The sequence below is a fragment of the Sinocyclocheilus anshuiensis genome, unplaced genomic scaffold (assembly GCF_001515605.1).
Source record: "Sinocyclocheilus anshuiensis isolate Anshui unplaced genomic scaffold, SAMN03320099.WGS_v1.1 scaffold423, whole genome shotgun sequence".
NCBI lineage: Eukaryota > Metazoa > Chordata > Actinopteri > Cypriniformes > Cyprinidae > Sinocyclocheilus > Sinocyclocheilus anshuiensis.
The window spans coordinates 1,611,931-1,632,335 of NW_015549610.1; the positions used below are offsets into that span (position 1 = coordinate 1,611,931).

A 20,405-nucleotide genomic window follows, 5' to 3' on the forward strand; every position below is an offset into this window, starting at 1 on the left:
ACTCTTGGAAGTACCTAGTAGTTCACCTAGTAAAACTGACTGGCTATACAACACCGCTATCTGAAAATAAGGTGCCATTTCCTCTTTAAGAAGACCATCATGTGGAAGTAAGAGGAAGCGTTATTGTGTTTCAGACCTATAGCTTTGTAGTGTTACATCCAGTTTATTTTATTACCTAACAATACAGCTATGATATAGATCTGTCTGTCTGTGTCTATCTATCTATCTATCTGTCTAATATATCTGTCTGCCTGTCAGTCTATAGCCTATCTATCTATCTATCTATCTATCTATCTATCTATCTATCTATCTATATCTATATCTGTCTGTCTGCCTGTCAGTCTATAGCTTATCTATCTATCTATCTATCTATCTATCTATCTATCTAATATATATGTCTCTGTCTGTCTGTCTATCTATCATCTATCTATCTATCTATCTATCTATCTATCTATCTATCTATCTAATATATATGTCTCTGTCTGTCTGTCTATCTATCATCTATCTATCTATCTATCTATCTATCTATCTAATATACAGTGGGTACGGAAAGTATTCAGACCCCCTTAAATTTTTCACTCTTTGTTATATTGCAGCCATTTGCTAAAATCATTTAAGTTAATTTTTTTTCCTCATTAATGTACACACAGCACCCCACATTGACAGAAAAACACAGAATCGTTGACATTTTTGCAGATTTATTAAAAAAGAAAAACTGAAATATCACATGGTCCTATGTCTCTGTCTGTCTGTCTATCTATCTATCATCTATCTATCTTATCTATCTATCTAATATATATGTCTCTGTCTGTCTGTCTATCTATCTATCATCTATCTATCTTATCTATCTATCTAATATATATGTCTCTGTCTGTCTGTCTATCTATCTATCATCTATCTATCTAATATATGTTTGTGTCTATCTATCTATCTATCATCTATCTGTCTATCTAATATCTATCTATCTATCTATCTATCTGTCTCTCTGTCTGTTTGAGCAGTAGCAGTACCTCGTAACAATCGTTTGAAATTAATTAAAAAAAAATCAATGAATAATGTTAATAATAACATTTATTTTGATTAAAATTTAAACCGCATCTATCTATCACTGGCCACAATGTTTTTGCAGCATTTTTCCGAGTCTCTTGTTCTCCAGACAGCGCAGATGTACTTCCACGCACCTCGTCGTGGCGCTGGGTTCTGTGTGAAGTTCTCGAGCGTGCGTACATCCACCTCCACTAACGCACAAAGCGCTTCTGCTCAGGTTACTGTAAATGAGACCTCCAGTCTTACTACAATTGCCTGTTTAATGGACTAAATAGCCAGGAGGACTGGAAGCCATAATATGAAGAAACGCTACATGGATATAGGCAGGCTAAGGAAAATGAAAAAGATTAAACTCACAGAAAAGATTTCCGAAAGGTATGACACCGCGCGCGCTGCTTTGTTGTCTTGTTATTGCTCTTATTCGTTTTCACCTGAATGGCTCGCGCTTGGCTATTCATAGCGCGCTGAGCGGATTGACGCAAACAATAAACAAACAGCATCTCCCGATATGATAACAAATCGGGGTTTAATTCCGAGCTAATGCTCGCTGTGATTTAATGGATGCATACAAGGCCGAATCTATAACATTTGGTGTAAAAACAGTGCAGCGGGCCATGTTGCTAACAAAATATTTTAATAACAAAAATATCCTCCAATTGAATTTAGCGTTGCATATAAAGAAATGCTACAGTATTTTTCTTATTTCACGTTTTGGTATTAGTAAACCTAGCTATTATTAATGTGATTTGATTTGATGCAGCGTCAGCTAACAAGTAGTCCTGTTATTTCTTCATGATTGAAAAACAGACTGTCTGAAAACAGACAAACTGACAAGGGCCTCTGACTAGACAATATGCGCGCAGGAATGTCGTTTATGTAAGATTTTTCTCAGGGATTATTTTGCTGTACCTTAAATTATGCATATTTATACATTTATATAATATTTAATAGTATCCAGAGCTGTGTTCGTAAGTTATTGGTGCATTTTGTATTTTATCAGGTTCGCTGATTCCAGACTATTGTTTCTAGTGAGGTAAACACGGCAGTGTATCTGAACGGACCCCGTCTCTTATTTATATAGTGTAGTGATCTGGACAATAACCTCCTGTGTTTATACTCTTCATAGTGAAATGAACGTGCGCAGATTTCTCCTGAAACGGTTTCTTGTTCTTTAAATAGCCATGGCAACACTGTAGATTCTACGTTTAGGTGCTGATGCAGAAGATGAAACGTTGCCATGGTTACCAAACACAAAGGGATGAGGAGCGCAGAAAGCCTGAACAAAGGAATGGAGCACAATAGACTGTGCAACCAAAACATGGATTGTAACGTCTTCAATAACTTACTTTCTGCGCCTTTACATCTCACGTATATGCTTGTTCATATTTCCTTTTTGTCTTTTTGTCAACATGAAGTTATAAAAAAAAAGTATAAACACAGAGGACGCGCGTTTTGTAGTTGTATAAGGACTTATGTTTATGTCTGTTTTGACTTTAGAAAGATGAATTTTTATTTTTTTATATAGTTATCATAATTTTATATTATTCTTCTTAATTAAAAATAATTCACATAATTGTATCTGTGACATTGATGGCATTTTCTTTAAAAACAATGTAATGGTAAGTCATTTTAAATGTCCTGTTTTCAGCGCGTACTCTGTTCTGAAGTTCATGATCGTCTGGATGCTGGTGCTGTTAGCTGACTTTGTTCTGGAGTTCAGACTGGAATACCTGTGGCCATGTTGGCTCTTTCTAGGGACCGTCTACACCACATTTCACTGTCATGGACTGGTAGGCAATTTTCTGCTCTGCACACTCAGCTGTATTGTTTGCTTTTAAAATAATAACAAAACCCCATCTGTCATTATAAATGAATTTTCTTGCTCCATTTTCTTTTTCATTATGTTGTGTTACTGAAATTTTTTTTCATTTCATATTTACAAAGAAAAAATAGATATTAAACCAACAAACCTCTGCTTTTCTATTACAGGCCATCTGTGTTGTTTTCGTGTGTGCAGCAGTTACCCTGGACTTATTCTGTTTCATTTTTGTACCCTTACACTGGCTGTTTTTTGCAGCCAGCACATATGTCTTACTCAACTATATGTGGCATACAGGTGAGCCATAAACGCTTTTAATCAGGTTGCAATTAAATTAACACTTACAGAGCCACTGTGCCCTTGGAAGTATTATGGATATAAACAATATATACATTCATTTACATATATACATAATTTATTTGCAGAAAAGGGAATCTGTATGTCAACTGTGACATTATGGATACTCTTAGTGTATATGGAGGCCTCTCTACGGTTGCGGGACCTGAAAAGCCCTCATGCAAATCTGTCCCATCTATTTGCTGCACACTGGTAGGTTCTGACTGGCAATTTATTTTAGAGCTGAATGTGATGTGGGGTTTTAAATTAACACTAATTTTACCAGCTGTGTTTCATACTGTAATTTAACACAAGCTATTATTATTTCTTCCAGCATTGGTTATCCTCTAGTGTATATGGGATTTGATGTAACATGCTACTTCTCCAGTATGCTTAAGCTGCGCACTCAGAAATCAGTTCAGAGTGAGAATGACCTCCACATGGATGTCCTGCAACAATCCCTACCTCCTTACATGCACCTGTACCCAAAATTGTGGATGGAAGGTATGTATCATTTCTTTTAAAGTACCATGTAATATGTAGCTATCTTTTTAAAAAGTTAAATAGTTTAAAGGGATAGTTCACACACAAAAAAAGACAATTCTGTCATTAATAACTCACCCTCACATCGTTCCAAACCCGTAAGACCTTCGTTCATCTTCAGAACACAAATTAAGATTTTTTTGATGAAATGCAAGAGCTTTCTGACCCTGCATAGACAGCAATGCAACTGACATGTTAAAGGCCCAGAAAGGTAGTAAGGACATCATTAAAATAGTCCATGTGTTCAACCATAATGTTATGAAGGTACGAGAATGCTTTTTGTGCGCAAGGAAAACAAAAATAACAACTTTATTCAACAATTTCATCTCATCCGTGTCAGTCTTCGACGTGCGTTCTTATAAAATGCATTAAAAAATAAATAAAAATAACGTGATGAAGTTCAAAAATGTAAAATTGTGACAAATGTCTTTGTACAGATCCCAAATATAGGGTGGCCAAATCTAGGCCGACGCAATACCAGTGTCCATCCGATTCCATCACCTCAGAGGACAAACAAAACATGGAAGACTGCCTTCAAATCCACAGACTTCCTGCGAGACCCGAAAGAGACACAAATCCACAAACTCCAGGACCCAAGCACCGTGGAGGTGAACTTCATTTGGACTCTACGTCCATGCTAGAAATGACTGAAAACCTACCTCAGGAGGATCAGAGCAGCAAAGCTCAAAGACCCTCCAAGAGCTCCTTGCCTAAAGTGCATCGAGGTTCAGTGAATATCCCTAACAGCAAAGGGGAGAAGAGGCAGAAAGCCCCCAAAGCCATCAACACAATAGGGGACTCTGCTGAAAAGTGCTCGTCAAACATCTCCCCAAGTCCTCCGAACCCACATGCTGAGCAGATGCTGAAGTATGTTTTATGTTATTTCATTTCTATATGCACTGATTGTAATGGACTGTGGGAGATGGTTAATGAATTTTCAAGTAGTTACACTGTGATCTCCATCTGCTCCACAGGCTGGAACAAGAAATGAGGAAGCTGAAGGGAGAGCTGCAGGCGAGCAGACAGAGCGAGCAAGAGCTGCACAGTCACATTTGTAATCTGACCAACAGTGAACACAGTCTGCGCCCTGAAGTCTCTCTGCTCAGACATGCAAATGAACTGCTGCAAAACAAGTGAGTCCTCTGATCTCTTCCTGTTGGTCTTGGCATTAGTGATCTGGATTGATGTTAGGTCACGCTGCTTGATGTTTGACTGATGTTTGCGTTTATATATCACACATATGGGTGTTTCTTACTTAACACTTTAATAGTTTTCCAGCTTTTATGTATAGACTGGATTGTTTGACCTTTTGTCTCAGACTTTTAAACTTAAACTATGCAGATCCATCATAAAAATATGATTTATTATAATTTGAATAACTAATCTATTAAAAGCAAAAACTATTTAAATATTTGTGTAAAAATATTTATATTTAGAACTTTCCCAACATTTCCATCACAACCACCAACTTTTGTCCCATTAAAGTTGATAATATTTGTATATTTTATGTTTTATATTATATATATATATATATTTATATTTATATATTGTTTGTGTGTAATTATGATACATATAAAATTAGACTTTCGGCAAGGATGCATTCAATTGATCAAAAGTGACAGCAAAGACATAATTTGACAAAAAAAAAGCATTTAAAATAAATGCTGTTCTTTTGAAGTTAATCCTACAAAATTATTAGTTTTGACAAAAATATTAAGCAGCACAACTGTTTTTAACATTTATGATAATAAGAAATGTTTCTTGAGCAGCAAATCAGCTTATTAAAATGATTTCTGAAGGATCACGTGACACTGAAATCTGGAGTGATGGTTGCTGAAAATTCAGCTTTGCCATCACAGGAATAAACTTTAAAATATATTAAAATAGAAAACAGTATATGATTTTTGATCATATAAAGGCAGCCTTGCTGAGCATAAGAGACTTCTTTCAACAACATAAAAAAAATCTCTTCAACAGTATTGTGTACATTACAAATGAACGATGTGCTTTAAAGATAGCTCGTGCTTTTCTTACTGTAAGAGTAAGTGCAATTTGACAAAATCTAACGCTGTTCCTCTAAATTATGTGGTGCTCTGCTGTGCAGGATTCAGTGTCTCACAAAATCCAGACAGAAGGACAAACAAAACTGTTCCTTGCTGGAAAAGAAAATCAGAATGGAAACAGAGGCTCGAGTTGCAGTAGAAAAACAACTTGCAGAAGTCAGAGCCCAAAAATTTGATGAAGCAACGATTTTACTTCGGAGCGCATCACACAGGTAATTGTATTAATAAAGCAGTAGCGCAAGAGGCATACATATGCATACAGTATATTAATCTTGTCAATGCGATTTAGAATTTTTTAATCTGTGTCTTTGAGACTAGGTCTAAATGTCCTGCTTTTTAATTATGGTTATAATTGGCAGTAGAATTCTTAATGCAAAATAGCAATGGCAAAAATAAACCTGTAAAATGTTGTATTTTTTCCATCCACTATAGGCAAGAACACAGTGAAACTCAAATGTTGAGGAAAAAAGCTAAACATCTAGACTCAGAGTACAAACAACTACAGCTGGAATATCAGGAGAAAGAAAATCGAATGATAGCTCTAGAGAATGAAGTGGAGGTAAAGGACGCGTTCGTAGATCTGTTCAGTTACATACTGCATTGAATAGTTGTGCTGTGCTGGATGTTTGTGATTCATATTTTTATGTTCTTCATGTTCTGACACATGTCAGATCTGGTAGCTTGCTGTCTGTGGTGCTCAGCCTGTGGCTCTTTTCTTTTTTTTGGTTGGGGTGGGTGAACGTTTCTGTGCCGAATGCTGATTCTGAGTTTTTTTCTTTTGTTGTCATTATTTCTTGTTCCTCGCCCAGTTTAAATGCTGTTATTGCCATCTGCTATTTAAACCATGCCAAAACAGAAACCACATCTTTCAGAAATTATTGTGCAACCTGCACATTTTTGTATCATGATGAATTTAACAAGATTTTGAACAATTTTCTCTTTTATTGGAAAGAATTTTAATTTTTTTGTTTTGTTTTGGTAGTGACAGAGTAATGCAAGTATGACCCAAAGGAATTCAACTCTGCTGGACTCACAGATATTTATTAAACAAAATTTGTGCATACAAAATTTGATTATTATTATTTTTTTAAATAGACTATTTTTTCAATAGCCATCACACATGTAAAATTTACAACAGTATATTCTCCTATAATGACTCCTTAAGTTGGAAACAAATATTTAAAACAATTGCACTTACTTTACTTCTTTTTTTTTTCTTTTTACCTTGAAACGTCTCTTCTGGGAGTTTGGTGAATGGGTACGAAATTCCATACAGATGGATTGCTTTACGACAGCAACAAATGTGGTGTGGGCTATTCAGAGTAATTACGACAGTCAATTCCACTCACTTAACTGTAGGGGGCTCCAAAGTAGCAAAAATACACAAAACTACATACAGTTGCTTTAAAGATGAAGTGTGTCATTTCTTTGCATCAAGTAGCAACCAAAGGAAATTGGAAAAATAATAAATAATAAATCCCTGGGTACTTTATCGAATGAAAAGCAGTGTGTCAAATGAGTTGGATGCCCAAATATCCAATATTTATGAAATTGTTTGTGAAAAAAAACCTGAATAACATACTGCATTCACAAAAATTCTGAAGTGTGCAACCAGTGGACACTTTACTATCCCATAATACCACTGGAGCTGTCAGATTCAACAAAAATTGTCAGAAAACATTCTACAGAACGTAGTATGTTAGTAGAATGTTCATGTGCGTACTCAAAGAATTTACTTAAACAAGTTCTTCATCATATTAAGAACATAGTCTGAAAGTAAAGTAACTGTTTAATATCACAAAAAAGGGACAGTTCACCCAAAAATGAAAATCTGTCATCATTTACTCACCCTCATGTTGTTCCAAAACTATGTGACTTACTTTCTTCTGTGGAACAAAAAAAAAAAATATATATATATATTTTGAAGAATGTTTGTGACCAAACAGTTTCAGTTCCCATTGACTTGTATGGACAAAAATGACAATGGAAGTCAACAGGAACTGAATATGTTTGGTCACAAACATTCAGCAGAAGAAAGGAAGCCATACAGGTTTGGAACAACATGAGGGTGAGTAAATTATGACTTTTGGCTGAACTAACCCTTTAAACATTATAAGGTTGAAAGCCCAGTTTTTTTTTGGAACTAGACAAATGGGATTCAAATGTTCACCTGAATCATTCATAATCACCCAAATCTTTCATATCACCTTTATTTTGTACTGTTCTGCTCTGTTCCTATCTCCTATGTGCAATATTCTCCTGCTTCTCCCCAGACCCTCCAGAGGAACAGATGCACGGAGCAGGAAGCGGACGCTTTGCTCTCAGCTCTCTCCTCCTTGCAGGACAAGGTTCAGCATCTAGAGTACAACCTGAGTGCCGAAACCCGTCTCAAGCTAGACCTCTTCTCTGCGCTCGGAGACGCACGCAGACAGCTGGAGATAGCGCAAGGTTCATCTCATTTCAAATTATGCCAGTTATGCATACAAGACCTATATTGCGATTATTATTTTTTTTAAATCTAGGAACACACAATATATTGGTAACATGTTGGCCGGTTTAAATATTTTTTCCACCAACTTATCTTCATCAGTCTGTTTTAATTTTTTTATGTCTTTCTTTACAGTTAAAATTCTGAAACAAGACCACGAGGTCAAAGAAATGAAACAGAAGCTTGCTGAAGCGATGGCCGTGGCTCCAGGTATGTCATACATGGCCCCCAGGTCCTCTATGCCTCAGTACCTCAAGTTCTTCAACTCTGAGCGCTACATGCTGAATCCCAGAGCGCTCATGTACCAGTGTCTTAAGAAATAAGACCAGCGAGGACAAATCGGACGGGACGGCTTTTGAAGGATTGTTTTGACTCAACATTCCAAACATGAGGGCATCTCTGCTTCAAGGTTTGCCCAAAAACTTTGCCTTTTGACAATGCCAACAGCCAGCCTCGGGTGCGTCTACGGCTGTGTTTACTGATTTCAGCAGAGATACTGAGGCCGCTTATAGGTGACCTTGCTTTGAGATTCTTTCCAGATGAAATCAAAGTTGACTGTAAATACATTGTTGACCAGCGGATGACCATCGATTGCTGAACAAACCGCTGCAAGCTGCGTAAACGGCAAGATAGCAGTTTAATAAAAAGTGTGAACTTGATGAGGAGCACAGTTTATCATGAGGACAGGATATCCTGTGTTGGGTTTCAAATGAAGAGGCTCTTCTTCAGCCATGACAATAACAGGCCAATGCCTCACTTGGTCATTCTGTGCCTCATTATTCATGTGAATTCAATTTATATAGCAAGCCAATATCAAACGTAAGTCAGTATGTGAATATTCGAGTGCTTTGTACCGTTTTGTATTCTTTTTACATTACAAACGTTACAACAGAAGTGACCAAAACAAAAAAGTTTGTAGGTTTTCATGTTTCTGAAATTGTTGCCTTTTTTATGTATCAATGGGATGTTTTTTATGAGAAGTTTATTTTTCTGGATTGACACTTTTTTTTTTTCCTAAACCAAAATGAAATAATGGTTTAATTTTGTAATTCTGCTTGTTGGTCTGCATGCCAATTTATGTAAACTGATTGTTTTGAGAAAAAAAAAAAAGATTTTGATGTCTAATTGTGCATTTGTGCAAGGGCTGTTTTCTTCCAATAATTCTGGAAGCACTAATAAAGTAATTTTCAATGATAATATTGTATTCTTTTCCACATGACTTTCTGACACAAGATTCAAGTTCTGTCATTTACTCACCCCCTTTTTTTTTTTACCAAACCTATATGAAGTCAAAGCCAATGCAGTTTAGTGTCATCCACTAACTTTACTGTATGGACAGTATTCCACAGAAAGAAAAAAAAACAAGTCACATGGGTTTAGAATGACATGAGGGTGAATAAAAAATGACAGAATTTTGCTTTTTGGGTGAACTATTCCTTTTAATATTGTATTTAGGAGCCGAAATGAAACGGACAAAGAACAGAAGTACTCAGTATCTCATCTTTATATCAATGAATGATGCAAATTGAAAAGATTTAACAGAGTAAAAACAGTTATGAGTTTCTGAATGTTTTGCATGATACAAACTAGGCAATTCAAAATGATTCTGGGTAATAGTTTCCTCCCGATTTTGATGTCTAATTGTGCATTTGTGCAAGGGCTGTTTTCTTCCAATAATTCTGGAAGCACTAATAAAGTAATTTTCAATGATAATATTGTATTCTTTTCCACATGACTTTCTGACACAAGATTCAAGTTCTGTCATTTACTCACCCCCTTTTTTTTTTTACCAAACCTATATGAAGTCAAAGCCAATGCAGTTTAGTGTCATCCACTAACTTTACTGTATGGACAGTATTCCACAGAAAGAAAAAAAAACAAGTCACATGGGTTTAGAATGACATGAGGGTGAATAAAAAATGACAGAATTTTGCTTTTTGGGTGAACTATTCCTTTTAATATTGTATTTAGGAGCCGAAATGAAACGGACAAAGAACAGAAGTACTCAGTATCTCATCTTTATATCAATGAATGATGCAAATTGAAAAGATTTAACAGAGTAAAAACAGTTATGAGTTTCTGAATGTTTTGCATGATACAAACTAGGCAATTCAAAATGATTCTGGGTAATAGTTTCCTCCCGTTAGACAGATCAAACAGAGAGAGGGATTGATACAAAGCATGTTGTTTCTTTCAAAACAACCACAGAATGAATCATCCATTTCAAATTCTTCTAATTTGTCACTGCTGGTCTGCATTAACAAAAGAAAACATTGTTTGTTGTGTGCTTTTCAATGTTTCAGGCATCATTTCCACTCCGCTGTCTGATATCTGAAGCAATTTGCAATTCGAACCATTATATAATTAAAAAGAAACAAGCAACACAATTATCGATCAGAAGAAAACTAGAGTTTCTCAGTTGTTAAACTGCATTTCATGCATAATTTCAAATTAGCTGCTTGTAACAGATGATGCTGATGTGCCATCGAGGTGAATATGAAATTTATTGCCATAAACATAAAACAAATCAGTGCAAACTGCTCATTTGGGCTGAAATGATGCTGCCCAAAAGAAAAGGCACCACCAGAAACCCTCGGAGTTTTGATATACTGCAAACATGCCAAAAAATTGTTACAGTATACTAGCATGCAGACCAGTTGACAAAGAAAACACTACAAAATCTGCTCAATGAAAAAAGGAATAATACAATGTGTTTGTCAGTCTATGGGTCTTCTGAACATGGATTTATTTTGTGTCTGTTGAAGGCACATTTTAACACGTCTAGTGCACTGGAGATCGTTTCTTTATACTGAAACTCATAACTGTCACATACAGGGAAAACAGAGAAGTCAAATCAAGTGCCCTTCGCTTCGAAACCATTCAAATGAAAACTTACAGCATACATTCACAGGTAATGAAGGGGAAAAAACAGCCGCCACAATGATGAAAGTGAAACACGCTTCAAGATAGACCATACGCATATAGATAAATAATCTGTTTGCTTTTTTCAACGTTTCGAGAACCCCTTTCCTTTCACAGTTGTCGTAGATCTTGCATTGCAGACCAAAGTTAACCACAATTAACGTGTGCCTTAAAAGGTACAAAGACAATGTTATTTGGTAACAATTTCAAAGCAACACCGTAGAATAAATGAATGATTGAAAGGGTGAATAAAAGATCATGAAATATGCATGTGATGTGCCTAAAAAGACAAAAAAAGATTTGCTAAGGTGCAAACCAGAAGTAACCCATCCCACACATACTGTAAGCAAAAACGTTCCAAAATACAGCTCGTAATACTGATTTAAATAATAAGAGTCCTTTTTTCTTCTTTTAAAACAGAGAAGCAGACTGCTACACTGACAGAATAAATGTACACGGGAACCATCAGCCAACACTTTTCCACCACCTAAAGCAGTGTGAAGAACAGAACGCAGGGGTGCTTTTCTTTCTGAGGCTCAGTTCGAGGCGTTCTGATCCCTTCCTACAAAACTCACACATGATCCTCTGAGTGATGAAGCGCTAGAGTCCCGTCCCGTGCATGAAGATAAAGGATGGTGGAGAGGAGCTGGCAGATTTGACCCTCTGCTATGAGGAAACGGTTACAGGATTCAGAGAGCCGTTACGGCTGTAGTATCTAGAGAACGCCTCCTCCAGCACAGTAGTGAGACGTGGCTGGTCCCCCTTGACAGAGCCAGAAAAAAACAAGTTTAAAACAAAGTGGCACCAGTAACTGAAGGAAAAATAAAGAGAATGAATACCTTTTAAAATTTAAATAGATTAAAAACAAGAAAAAACGAAATAAATAAACTAAAGGGATGCAGCAAAGCACATCTTGAAATCTCAGGTAGATCAAATGGAATTGGAATCCCTAGTATAGATCAAATAAATAATTGAAACAAAAGGAACGACGCCAGAGAAAGTGGCTGTAAAATAAAGCAATAAGCCCCAAGAAGCCGTGGTTTACAGTGAATTTAGAACAGCTAAGGGGCGTTGTTAGGCACGACGCGAAGCTAAACGGAACCATCCGTTTTATAAAGCTGAATTAACTACTGTGCAGGGTCAGGTATTAATGGCAGAGAGAGATGAAATAAGAAAAAATGCTGGAGTTAACACAGATGGTACAGCAGCATTCCTTACAAAAGTGCCAAATCTGACAGATGACAATACCAATGAGATGAACTGAGAGAATTCCTTACTTATAGTCAAGAAAGAGCATGAATTGCTCATTAAGACTGGAGGGAAACCCTCTTTAAATTAAGAAAACTGGCTGTGAACTGCAGAAAATAGTTGTAATGGTGCTACCCAACAAAAATCCATGGTGGTACAGATGAAAAAGCTGTCGTATGCTAATTTGCACTAGCGTTATAGTGCCAAGCTCTACTGTGGTATTCTCTGTGAGAGGTCTGGCCCTGGTTTGTGCATTAACAGAGAAAGTTTTCATGTCTGTTTTTTGGGTACATCTCATCCATGGACTCTACTCTATGTGCTGTTCACTGCTCACATTGTCTCTCTTTTCTTATTCTTCCTGGAATCAGCCACAGCTGATCCAAACATTTCCTCAAGCAACTGAATTATTGATTGGAAACATTGTATGAATGCTGGCACTAACTAGTGCTTTGTAAATTTGAACCTGGTGACATATGTTTAAAAAAAAAAAAAAAGAAAAAAGTCCAGAACATTATGTGATCTCACCAATACTTGCTAAACACAGTAACCATGCCAACAATAAAACTAGGGCTGCACGATTAATCAAATGTGATTGTCATGCGCATCTTGTCATCTGAAAGAATGTGAATATACTACATTTAATAACATATTTCTACTCCAAACTCACTTCATAACGTCAGTCGAGTGTTTGAAATAAATCCTTGAGATGATGTGGCTTCTTACACAGAATAAGACTAATATCGCAATACTGAATACTGGCACATGTCTAAGCATGAAAGGGCATTCTAAAAACGCGGTGCTCTAGTTTGGCATATTGCCAAAGTGTCTAGTAATATTTCTATTCAAAATCATAATTCCTCGATTTATAAAGAATAAAATCGTGGCAAAACGTTAAATTAGAATTAATCGATAAAATCAGAAAATTCGCTCAGCCCTATGTCCACCTTAATATTATTGTGGTCATATGAAACAGTGATACATTTTATTTTGATGAATATAAAGAAAGGAACTGAATTAATCTGAAACTGAAGTCTATTGTAACATGATGTCTTTACTGTAACTTATAAAAAAGGTAATTTCTTTCAAAAAAGGATGGTAGTGTATATCAAATCTTGAGTGAAACTAACGAAATCTTACCTCACTAATGAAGCCAAGCTGAACCAGTTCCACGGCCAACTCCTGTACATTCTCATCTAAAACACACAGAACACCATTCTTAAGTTTCACCAATACTCCGTTGGTGCAACAAGTCAAAATGCTGCTGGTGGAAAAGTGCCGTATGTGAACACAGTCACAATTCTAATCTGAACCTGATGCACTTCAGTGTATCTGCTCAACTCATGTTTTTGTATCAGAAAATGGTTTCATAATTCACAAATAAGAACAAAAACAAGAACATTAGAACAGAAACAAATTATGCAGGTACATACATTTGATTGAAGGCACATGGTCATTGTAAATTGCTTAATTAACAGATTCTTGCATTCTTGCATCTGTGTTGGATTAAATCAAGATGTGTATTCAGGTAGCTAGCTATAAACATGCTGACAGTTCAACTAACTCAGCAAGCTTCTTGAATCTGAGCAACTTGACTTGAAAGACAAAACCGACTGAGTTGATGCCCTTTATAGCTGCGTCTCTTGCAGCTGAGAATGCAACGCATACTTGTGTTTCATTCTGAAACATTTCAGAACACAACGGCATGTGAAATCAAGCTGTGTAGCTGGAAGCGTTTACATGCTTGTGTAGTGTGTTTGGGGCCTGATAAAGTACTCACTTGGTGCCAAATCACAACTCAAGTGTCGGTTCAGCTTATCTTCCAGTTTTAGCAGTAAGGTCAGCTATAAAAAGAGCAGAGAGAAGATATAAACACAGAATTATCATCTAACTTCAACGTTATTACAGCAATAAATAGGAAAAAGGCTCACATGATGTTTTGCTCCTTCCTCTACAGGCTCAATGTTGCACTGCATTTGCACGACCTTAAAGGAGAGAGATTATGTTTAAAACAAACATATGATGCTAAAAGACTGCAAATCCTGTTGACTTTGACTGTAACCACCCATCTAGGTTTGTCTGAGAGGGAAGTAGTAATACGCCACACAGAGACAGCCTGATCGACAGCAGGGGAAGGTGAGAAAACTGTGATTTATTCTTAATCATTGATAGTCGGTCACTGTCTCTTAAATCAGTCCATTTCTCACCTTCCTGGTCTCCAGCTCTGCAGGCTCAGGCGTAGGCGTTTTGACAGAGGGTGGCACGATGGGGGACTTGACAGCCTCTTGCTGAGGCTGCTGTGGGCAGGGCACGCCGAAGGCAGTCAGCGGATAGATCCCATTCCTACATCACGAGAACCAAGAGCACATGTTGATATTATATTTGTGCTTGTTTGAACATCGTTACTGCTTTCTTAACATTTGAATCTGGCCCAACTCATTTCTTTAAAAAAATAATAAATAATTGGTAAGAATATTAAGATTTTTTTTTTTTAGCTCACCTCACATCTTCAAGAAACTTGTCAAGCTCCAAAGCAGGAAACTGCGAGAGTCTGATGGAAAAAGAGACAGGGTTACAGAAGCCATTTACGTGGCATGACAGCTTATTTGAAACCTAAATCTAAAAACAAGGCACAAATGAATCACAGGAGGAGACTCACTTTAGTTGGACCTCTTTCCTTTCCATAATGACCTGGTTGGGGTCCATGTTCTTAGTCATTTCCTCTAAAGCATTTTCAGGGATCATGTCTAGAAGCCAAAAGGGAAAATGGTTTCAATGTGTTTAGCTTCATTGTATTCCATTCATGAAGCTGAAATGAAATGTCTGAATGATAATGAGATTAGCTCATGACTCACGCTGGTGACTGACGATACAGTGTGCAGCCAATAGTTTCAAAAGAGGCACTTCAAACAGAGCTTGATGGAAAAGCAGCTCTCTGGCTGTGGGCCTCTTACTGGGGTCCACCTCCAGACACTTCTGAATAAACTCCTAAAACACACACACACACAGAAACATGACACTTCACATCCATTAGTACATACATATTAAGAATAACATTATTCTGTTGAAAAGTTGATTGGCTCATACAGACACAGTCACCAATGGGGGTGTGTGGGGAAAAAAAAATAATGGTTACAATATTTAACCATAAATTCTTAAAGAGAGGAGGGAACCATTTCAGGTGGTCAGGTGCTGTGTTATGCTACTATATGCATAATTCTTCATATTTCAGCTATACTGCAACACTCCGATTTACTGATGGATATTTGTGATTGTCATTTAAATTTAGTTGATACATGCAACACATCATATTCTAGTTTGGGGGGAAACAATCTAACTGAATATACAAATTATTTATTTTATTTGTAATCTGTAAAGCCTGTTGCAGATATGCATATTCAAATTCCACATGTATCTCATCTTACAGAATTTTTCAATTATTCAATTGTGAACAAAAAAAAACAAAACCAAACAAAAAAAATATTTTATTTATTACAAATAAATATGGTTCTTCTGAACTTTCTAGTCATCAAAAATCCTGAAAAAAGTCATAAAAATAAAGTTCACAAAAAATATTTTATAAAAATTCCAAAGTTTTCATAAAAATATTAAGCTGCACAAGTGTTTTCAATAACGGTAATAAATGTTTCTTGAGTAGCAAATAAGCATATTGGAATAATTTCTGAAGGATCATGACAGTAAAGACTGGAGTAATGGCTGCTGAAAATTTTCAATAGAAATGTAGATATTTTATATTATATTATTTCACAGTATTAAAATGTTTACTGTATTTTTAATCAAATAAATGCAGCCTTGCTCAGCGTAAGAGACTGGCCCCATTTGAACAGTAGCCAATCTTTGAATGCAAATAATTTAAGTACTGACAATCTATACTCACTCTCTGCAGCGGATCCTCCAGAGACTGGATGGCATTATTAATGGCTTCTTGTGACACATATGAGGACTCTCCATTACTTTGAATTTCCAGCACAGCCATCTAAAACAGTGGGAGAAAAACCTGAATCACTGGTCTGGTCAGACCAATACCCTGACGAATGATCAATAAACAGCACTCACCTCTAAGGCGCACATTCCAAAGGAATAGATGTCCACAGCTGTAGTGACATTGGCAACAGCTGAGGTGGATGAAGGAAAAAAAGCAAATTGTAAAAAGCCATTTTTTTACTTTAACAAGTGCATTGAAACAAGACTGTAGAATGGGGTTTTAAAACCTAGTTTTACCTGCATACTCTGGAGCAAAGAAGTGCAAACTCTTCTGTTCCTCCCGACATGTTTTCACATGGTTATTAATGGTGTCTGGGGCCACTACAAAAAGACACAAAAACATCAGCAACAATAATAAAATGTGTAACATTTAAACAGTCATACCCAACAGTGTGCTTCAGCCCACCTGAGCCGATTTTGATGAGTCCATTGTGCTGTATGAAAATGGTGTCACAGGTCAGGTTCCCATGGATAATGGCAGGTTCACATGAATGCAAATAGCTGAAGGAAGAACGGTGAGAAATGTGAGTGTAATAGGAGCTCTCCACGAGACTTATAGTGGAACATCAAAACAAAAAGAAATGGACAGCTATAACAGTCACAGAAAACTTTCCAGCAACCAATGAGGAATTTGTCAACATTTCCAATTATATCTCCACATTACTGGTAAACATCTTAGCATTTGAACAAAAAAAATAAAAAATAAATAGGGATAGAGAAAAGTACACACACCTTAAGGCAGATAATATCTGAGTGCACCAGCGTTTCCATGCCTAGAAGAGTCCCAGAAAGAGTTATTGGCCTTGACAAGACAAATAACCGTCTGATACTACAGCAGGTTTCTTCATTAATCCCATATAAATAATGCATTTTGTTTTTATGATATGCTATATTTGAAATTATTAATATTGTACCAAAACTACTAGCACATAGTACTCTCTCAAAAAAAATATCATTCAGAGTTTTAAACAAATCTGAGTTGTGCCATACGGATCAACCATTACTAACATTCAAGCAAGTAATTTAAGACAAAAGATATGTATTAGTCTGCAGTGCATTATGTCTTCACAGCTTTTTTGTCTATTTGTCTGAATAGACAGAGCAGCAATATTAGGCTACCTTCTCATTCATGGTCTTATGATTCTTCTTTGTCTTCTTTAGAAACTGCTTCAGGCTCCCAGAAGACATGTACTCTGTGATGAAAATAACCTGAAGGGGGTGACAAAAAAATGATTAAACTCCAAAAATGGGACATTTTTTATATTTTTGTTGTTGCGTTTCATACCCTGGCTCTGTTCTCCTTCACATCTGCCCAGTACTTGTGAAACTTTACTATATTCACATGTTCCAGCTGGATGAGGTTATCAAACACTGCCTTGACTTTTTCCTGAGAAATATAAAAAGAAAATTAGATTAATTTAACCTTGAGGGAGCTGTTTGACAAAATATGTAACATAACGCCTTGACTTTTAGAGGAACAGGTTATTATAATATAATACTGAACTCTCGCTTTATTATGCAATAACAACAAACTTATTTAAAAGATCAAGGGAAAAACTCCATTGCTTTTTATGTGTTTATGGGAAATGCAATCAGCATTGTAGAAGGCAAAGCCTGTCAAAACGCAACCTCTAAAATTACTTATTGAATTCCACAAAGAGTGTCTGCCAAGCAGAGCTGAGCGCAGCATGTGGACGGGCCAAACAGATGGCTGTCCACGACTCTATGCCAGGCATTAATGAATCGAGTTTGCTTAAAAGCGCTCACAGGCAATGACAGAGTGAAGTATGCTATATTAGAAAGAGAAGAATGACCTTTTAAATATTTCAACACTTAAAAAGATAGTTACATAACCACAGAGAATGCTTTTCTTACAATACTTTTCATAAGTAGCTGAAGGCTCCGAGCGAGATTGCTGTTTCCATAAAGGCTTGGCAGCAAACAGGTCAGACCACTTTATGTATGGAGCTTACACCCAAGAAATGAAGGTAAGTACACTCATTCTGTGAAGCAATCAAGCTGTCCTAACACTCATAGTTAAATACTCATTGGTATTGCTAATTCACGGCTTAATATGTTAGTAAGCAAGAACACAGGAAGCAGTACAGCTGAATTTGTGGCCATGTATGGAGATAATAATCACTGGTGAACTTTCACAACAGAACACTCACGTCACGTTTAAATAAACATTCAGCAGTAAACTATCAGTTCATTCATACTGGTTACAACTAAGATCCACATGATATCAAAACTGACCCTATTTACTTTAATGCATGTTCCTTATAAACGGCAAGATTTTTATTTTTTTGAAAGAAACCTCACCAAGGCTGCATATTTGATCAAAAAATACAGTAAAGAGTTTAATATTGTGAAATATTATTACAATCTAAAATAACTTTTCTATTTTAATATATTTTAAAATACATTTTATTTCTATAATAAATGGGATGCAAGAGATACCCCCTGACAATGTAAAGCGCTTTGAGTGCCTAGAAAAGCGCTATATAAATGTAATGAATTATTATTATTATTATTATTATTATTATAATAGCAAACCTGAATTTTCAGCAGCCATTCAGTCACATGAGCCCTCAAAAAACATACTAATATGCCGATTTGGTGCTCAAGGAAAAAATTCTCATTACTTTTCAACCGTTGTGTTGCTTAATATGTTAGTGGAAACCATGAAACTTTTTTTTTAGCATTCTTTGATGAATAGAGAGTACAAAATAACAGAATTTATTTCAAACAGAAATCTTTTATAATCATCTTTACTGTCAGTTTTGATCAATTGAATGCATCCTTGCTGAATAAAAGTATCAATTTCTTTTTTTTTTTAATCATATTGACCCTAGACTTTATGTAATCTTCATCTGAAACAACTTTCCATCACAATGACATTGTTAAGGTGCATGCTATTGGACATTGTTAAAATAGATATGAAAGCAGGTTTTAGCAAACATGCATTCAATCTGATTCCAATCTGGTATGTAACTGAAGCACAAAATCAAGTCACACCCCACATTTTTTCTTAATGAATATCATTGAAGTTTCAGCCGTTATTTCAGATAAAAGTCAGACTCCGTAGACTGCACACCTACCCATCACTGCATACCTTTGTCACAGAAACAACAAAGCAGGCACAAAATTAGTAGTTTTACCTCTTGTAGTTTGAAGTTCTTCCTTTCAGAAAACATGACCTCATTCCACACCACCTCCACACCTTCCTCTGTGTCCATGGCAAGATAAGCATTGTCGATACCTGGGACGTTGCGCTGGTTAACCTGTTGAGGAGGGGAACATTATGAGTAAATAATTGCTTACATTTTGATCCATTCTTTACACAAAGCTATTGAAAGACTTGAACTGTACCTCTTCTCTCCGTTTCTGCCAGCGTCCACAGGGGCTTTCCTCCAGGATTTCAGATTCATCTTCGCTCTCCTCCTCCTCATCCTCAGTTGCAGGTGGTGCAGGCTGTGCTACTGTGGACACCGGAGGAGACACCGATGAAACCCCCTGGCCGGTAGGTGGCGAGGCTGTGGACTCAGACTTCGTGTCCATAGTGGATGCAGGGGCAGGTGTGGCGCTCTGCTTTCCTTCTTCTGACATCACTGACTGATAACTGACAGCCCTGTCCTGAACCGCTACAGAGAAGACGACTGGCTGACTCACACCTCAAAGGCAGGAGGCTGCAAAATCAGGAGCGATTCATCACAAGGAGTATAAACAGTATAAATATGTATTCAAGATCAAAACAAAATATTACTTTTAATAAATGAAATACATTGTCACAACTTTTATGATTCAGTTAACAGCTTTTTTTCCTCCTTCAGCCAGTATCTCATAAAGACTGCTATCACAAAGCTAGCTATTACAATATTTATTTCATTTTTTTTATTTTTATTTTTTTTACTTTTAACTGTTTTGTTGATTTCCC

General features: G+C 36.4%; 2 protein-coding genes across 2 annotated transcripts; one reads left to right on the forward strand and one right to left on the reverse strand.

Annotated features, from left to right (window-relative positions):
* The first annotated feature begins 1,187 nt into the window (after positions 1-1,187).
* On the forward strand, positions 1,188-9,282 carry LOC107659220 (macoilin-like). Its single transcript, XM_016448087.1, has 11 exons — positions 1,188-1,422; positions 2,696-2,837; positions 3,037-3,163; positions 3,292-3,415; positions 3,537-3,706; positions 4,183-4,612; positions 4,720-4,878; positions 5,850-6,020; positions 6,241-6,367; positions 8,082-8,256; positions 8,432-9,282. Exons 1-11 carry the CDS (start codon positions 1,346-1,348, stop codon positions 8,617-8,619), a joined length of 1,890 nt encoding a protein of 629 aa, XP_016303573.1. The 5' UTR covers positions 1,188-1,345; the 3' UTR covers positions 8,620-9,282.
* Positions 9,283-11,021: 1,739 nt separating this feature from the next.
* Positions 11,022-20,188, reverse strand: LOC107659221 (nuclear receptor-binding protein-like). Its single transcript, XM_016448088.1, has 17 exons — positions 19,841-20,188; positions 19,630-19,752; positions 17,754-17,855; positions 17,588-17,677; positions 17,201-17,241; positions 16,875-16,969; positions 16,706-16,789; positions 16,541-16,599; positions 16,362-16,460; positions 15,319-15,451; positions 15,123-15,210; positions 14,964-15,014; positions 14,671-14,806; positions 14,395-14,448; positions 14,244-14,307; positions 13,604-13,659; positions 11,022-11,980 (listed from the first exon to the last, which is right to left on the reverse strand). Exons 1-17 carry the CDS (start codon positions 20,075-20,077, stop codon positions 11,885-11,887), a joined length of 1,608 nt encoding a protein of 535 aa, XP_016303574.1. The 5' UTR covers positions 20,078-20,188; the 3' UTR covers positions 11,022-11,884.
* Positions 20,189-20,405: the final 217 nt, after the last annotated feature.

Excerpts from the sequence above, each read along its gene's own strand:
- LOC107659220 (XM_016448087.1), top strand. The coding sequence starts at position 1,346 with ATGAAGAAACGCTACATGGATATAGGCAGGCTAAGGAAAATGAAAAAG. Across the intron at positions 2,838-3,036 it reads CATTTCACTGTCATGGACTG|GCCATCTGTGTTGTTTTCGT; the intron begins GTAGGCAATTTT and ends TTTCTATTACAG. Across the intron at positions 4,879-5,849 it reads AATGAACTGCTGCAAAACAA|GATTCAGTGTCTCACAAAAT; the intron begins GTGAGTCCTCTG and ends TCTGCTGTGCAG.
- LOC107659221 (XM_016448088.1), bottom strand. The coding sequence starts at position 20,077 with ATGTCAGAAGAAGGAAAGCAGAGCGCCACACCTGCCCCTGCATCCACT. Across the intron at positions 16,461-16,540 it reads TTGGAATGTGCGCCTTAGAG|ATGGCTGTGCTGGAAATTCA; the intron begins GTGAGTGCTGTT and ends CCACTGTTTTAG. Across the intron at positions 14,308-14,394 it reads AGGAAGGAGCAAAACATCAT|CTGACCTTACTGCTAAAACT; the intron begins GTGAGCCTTTTT and ends CTCTTTTTATAG.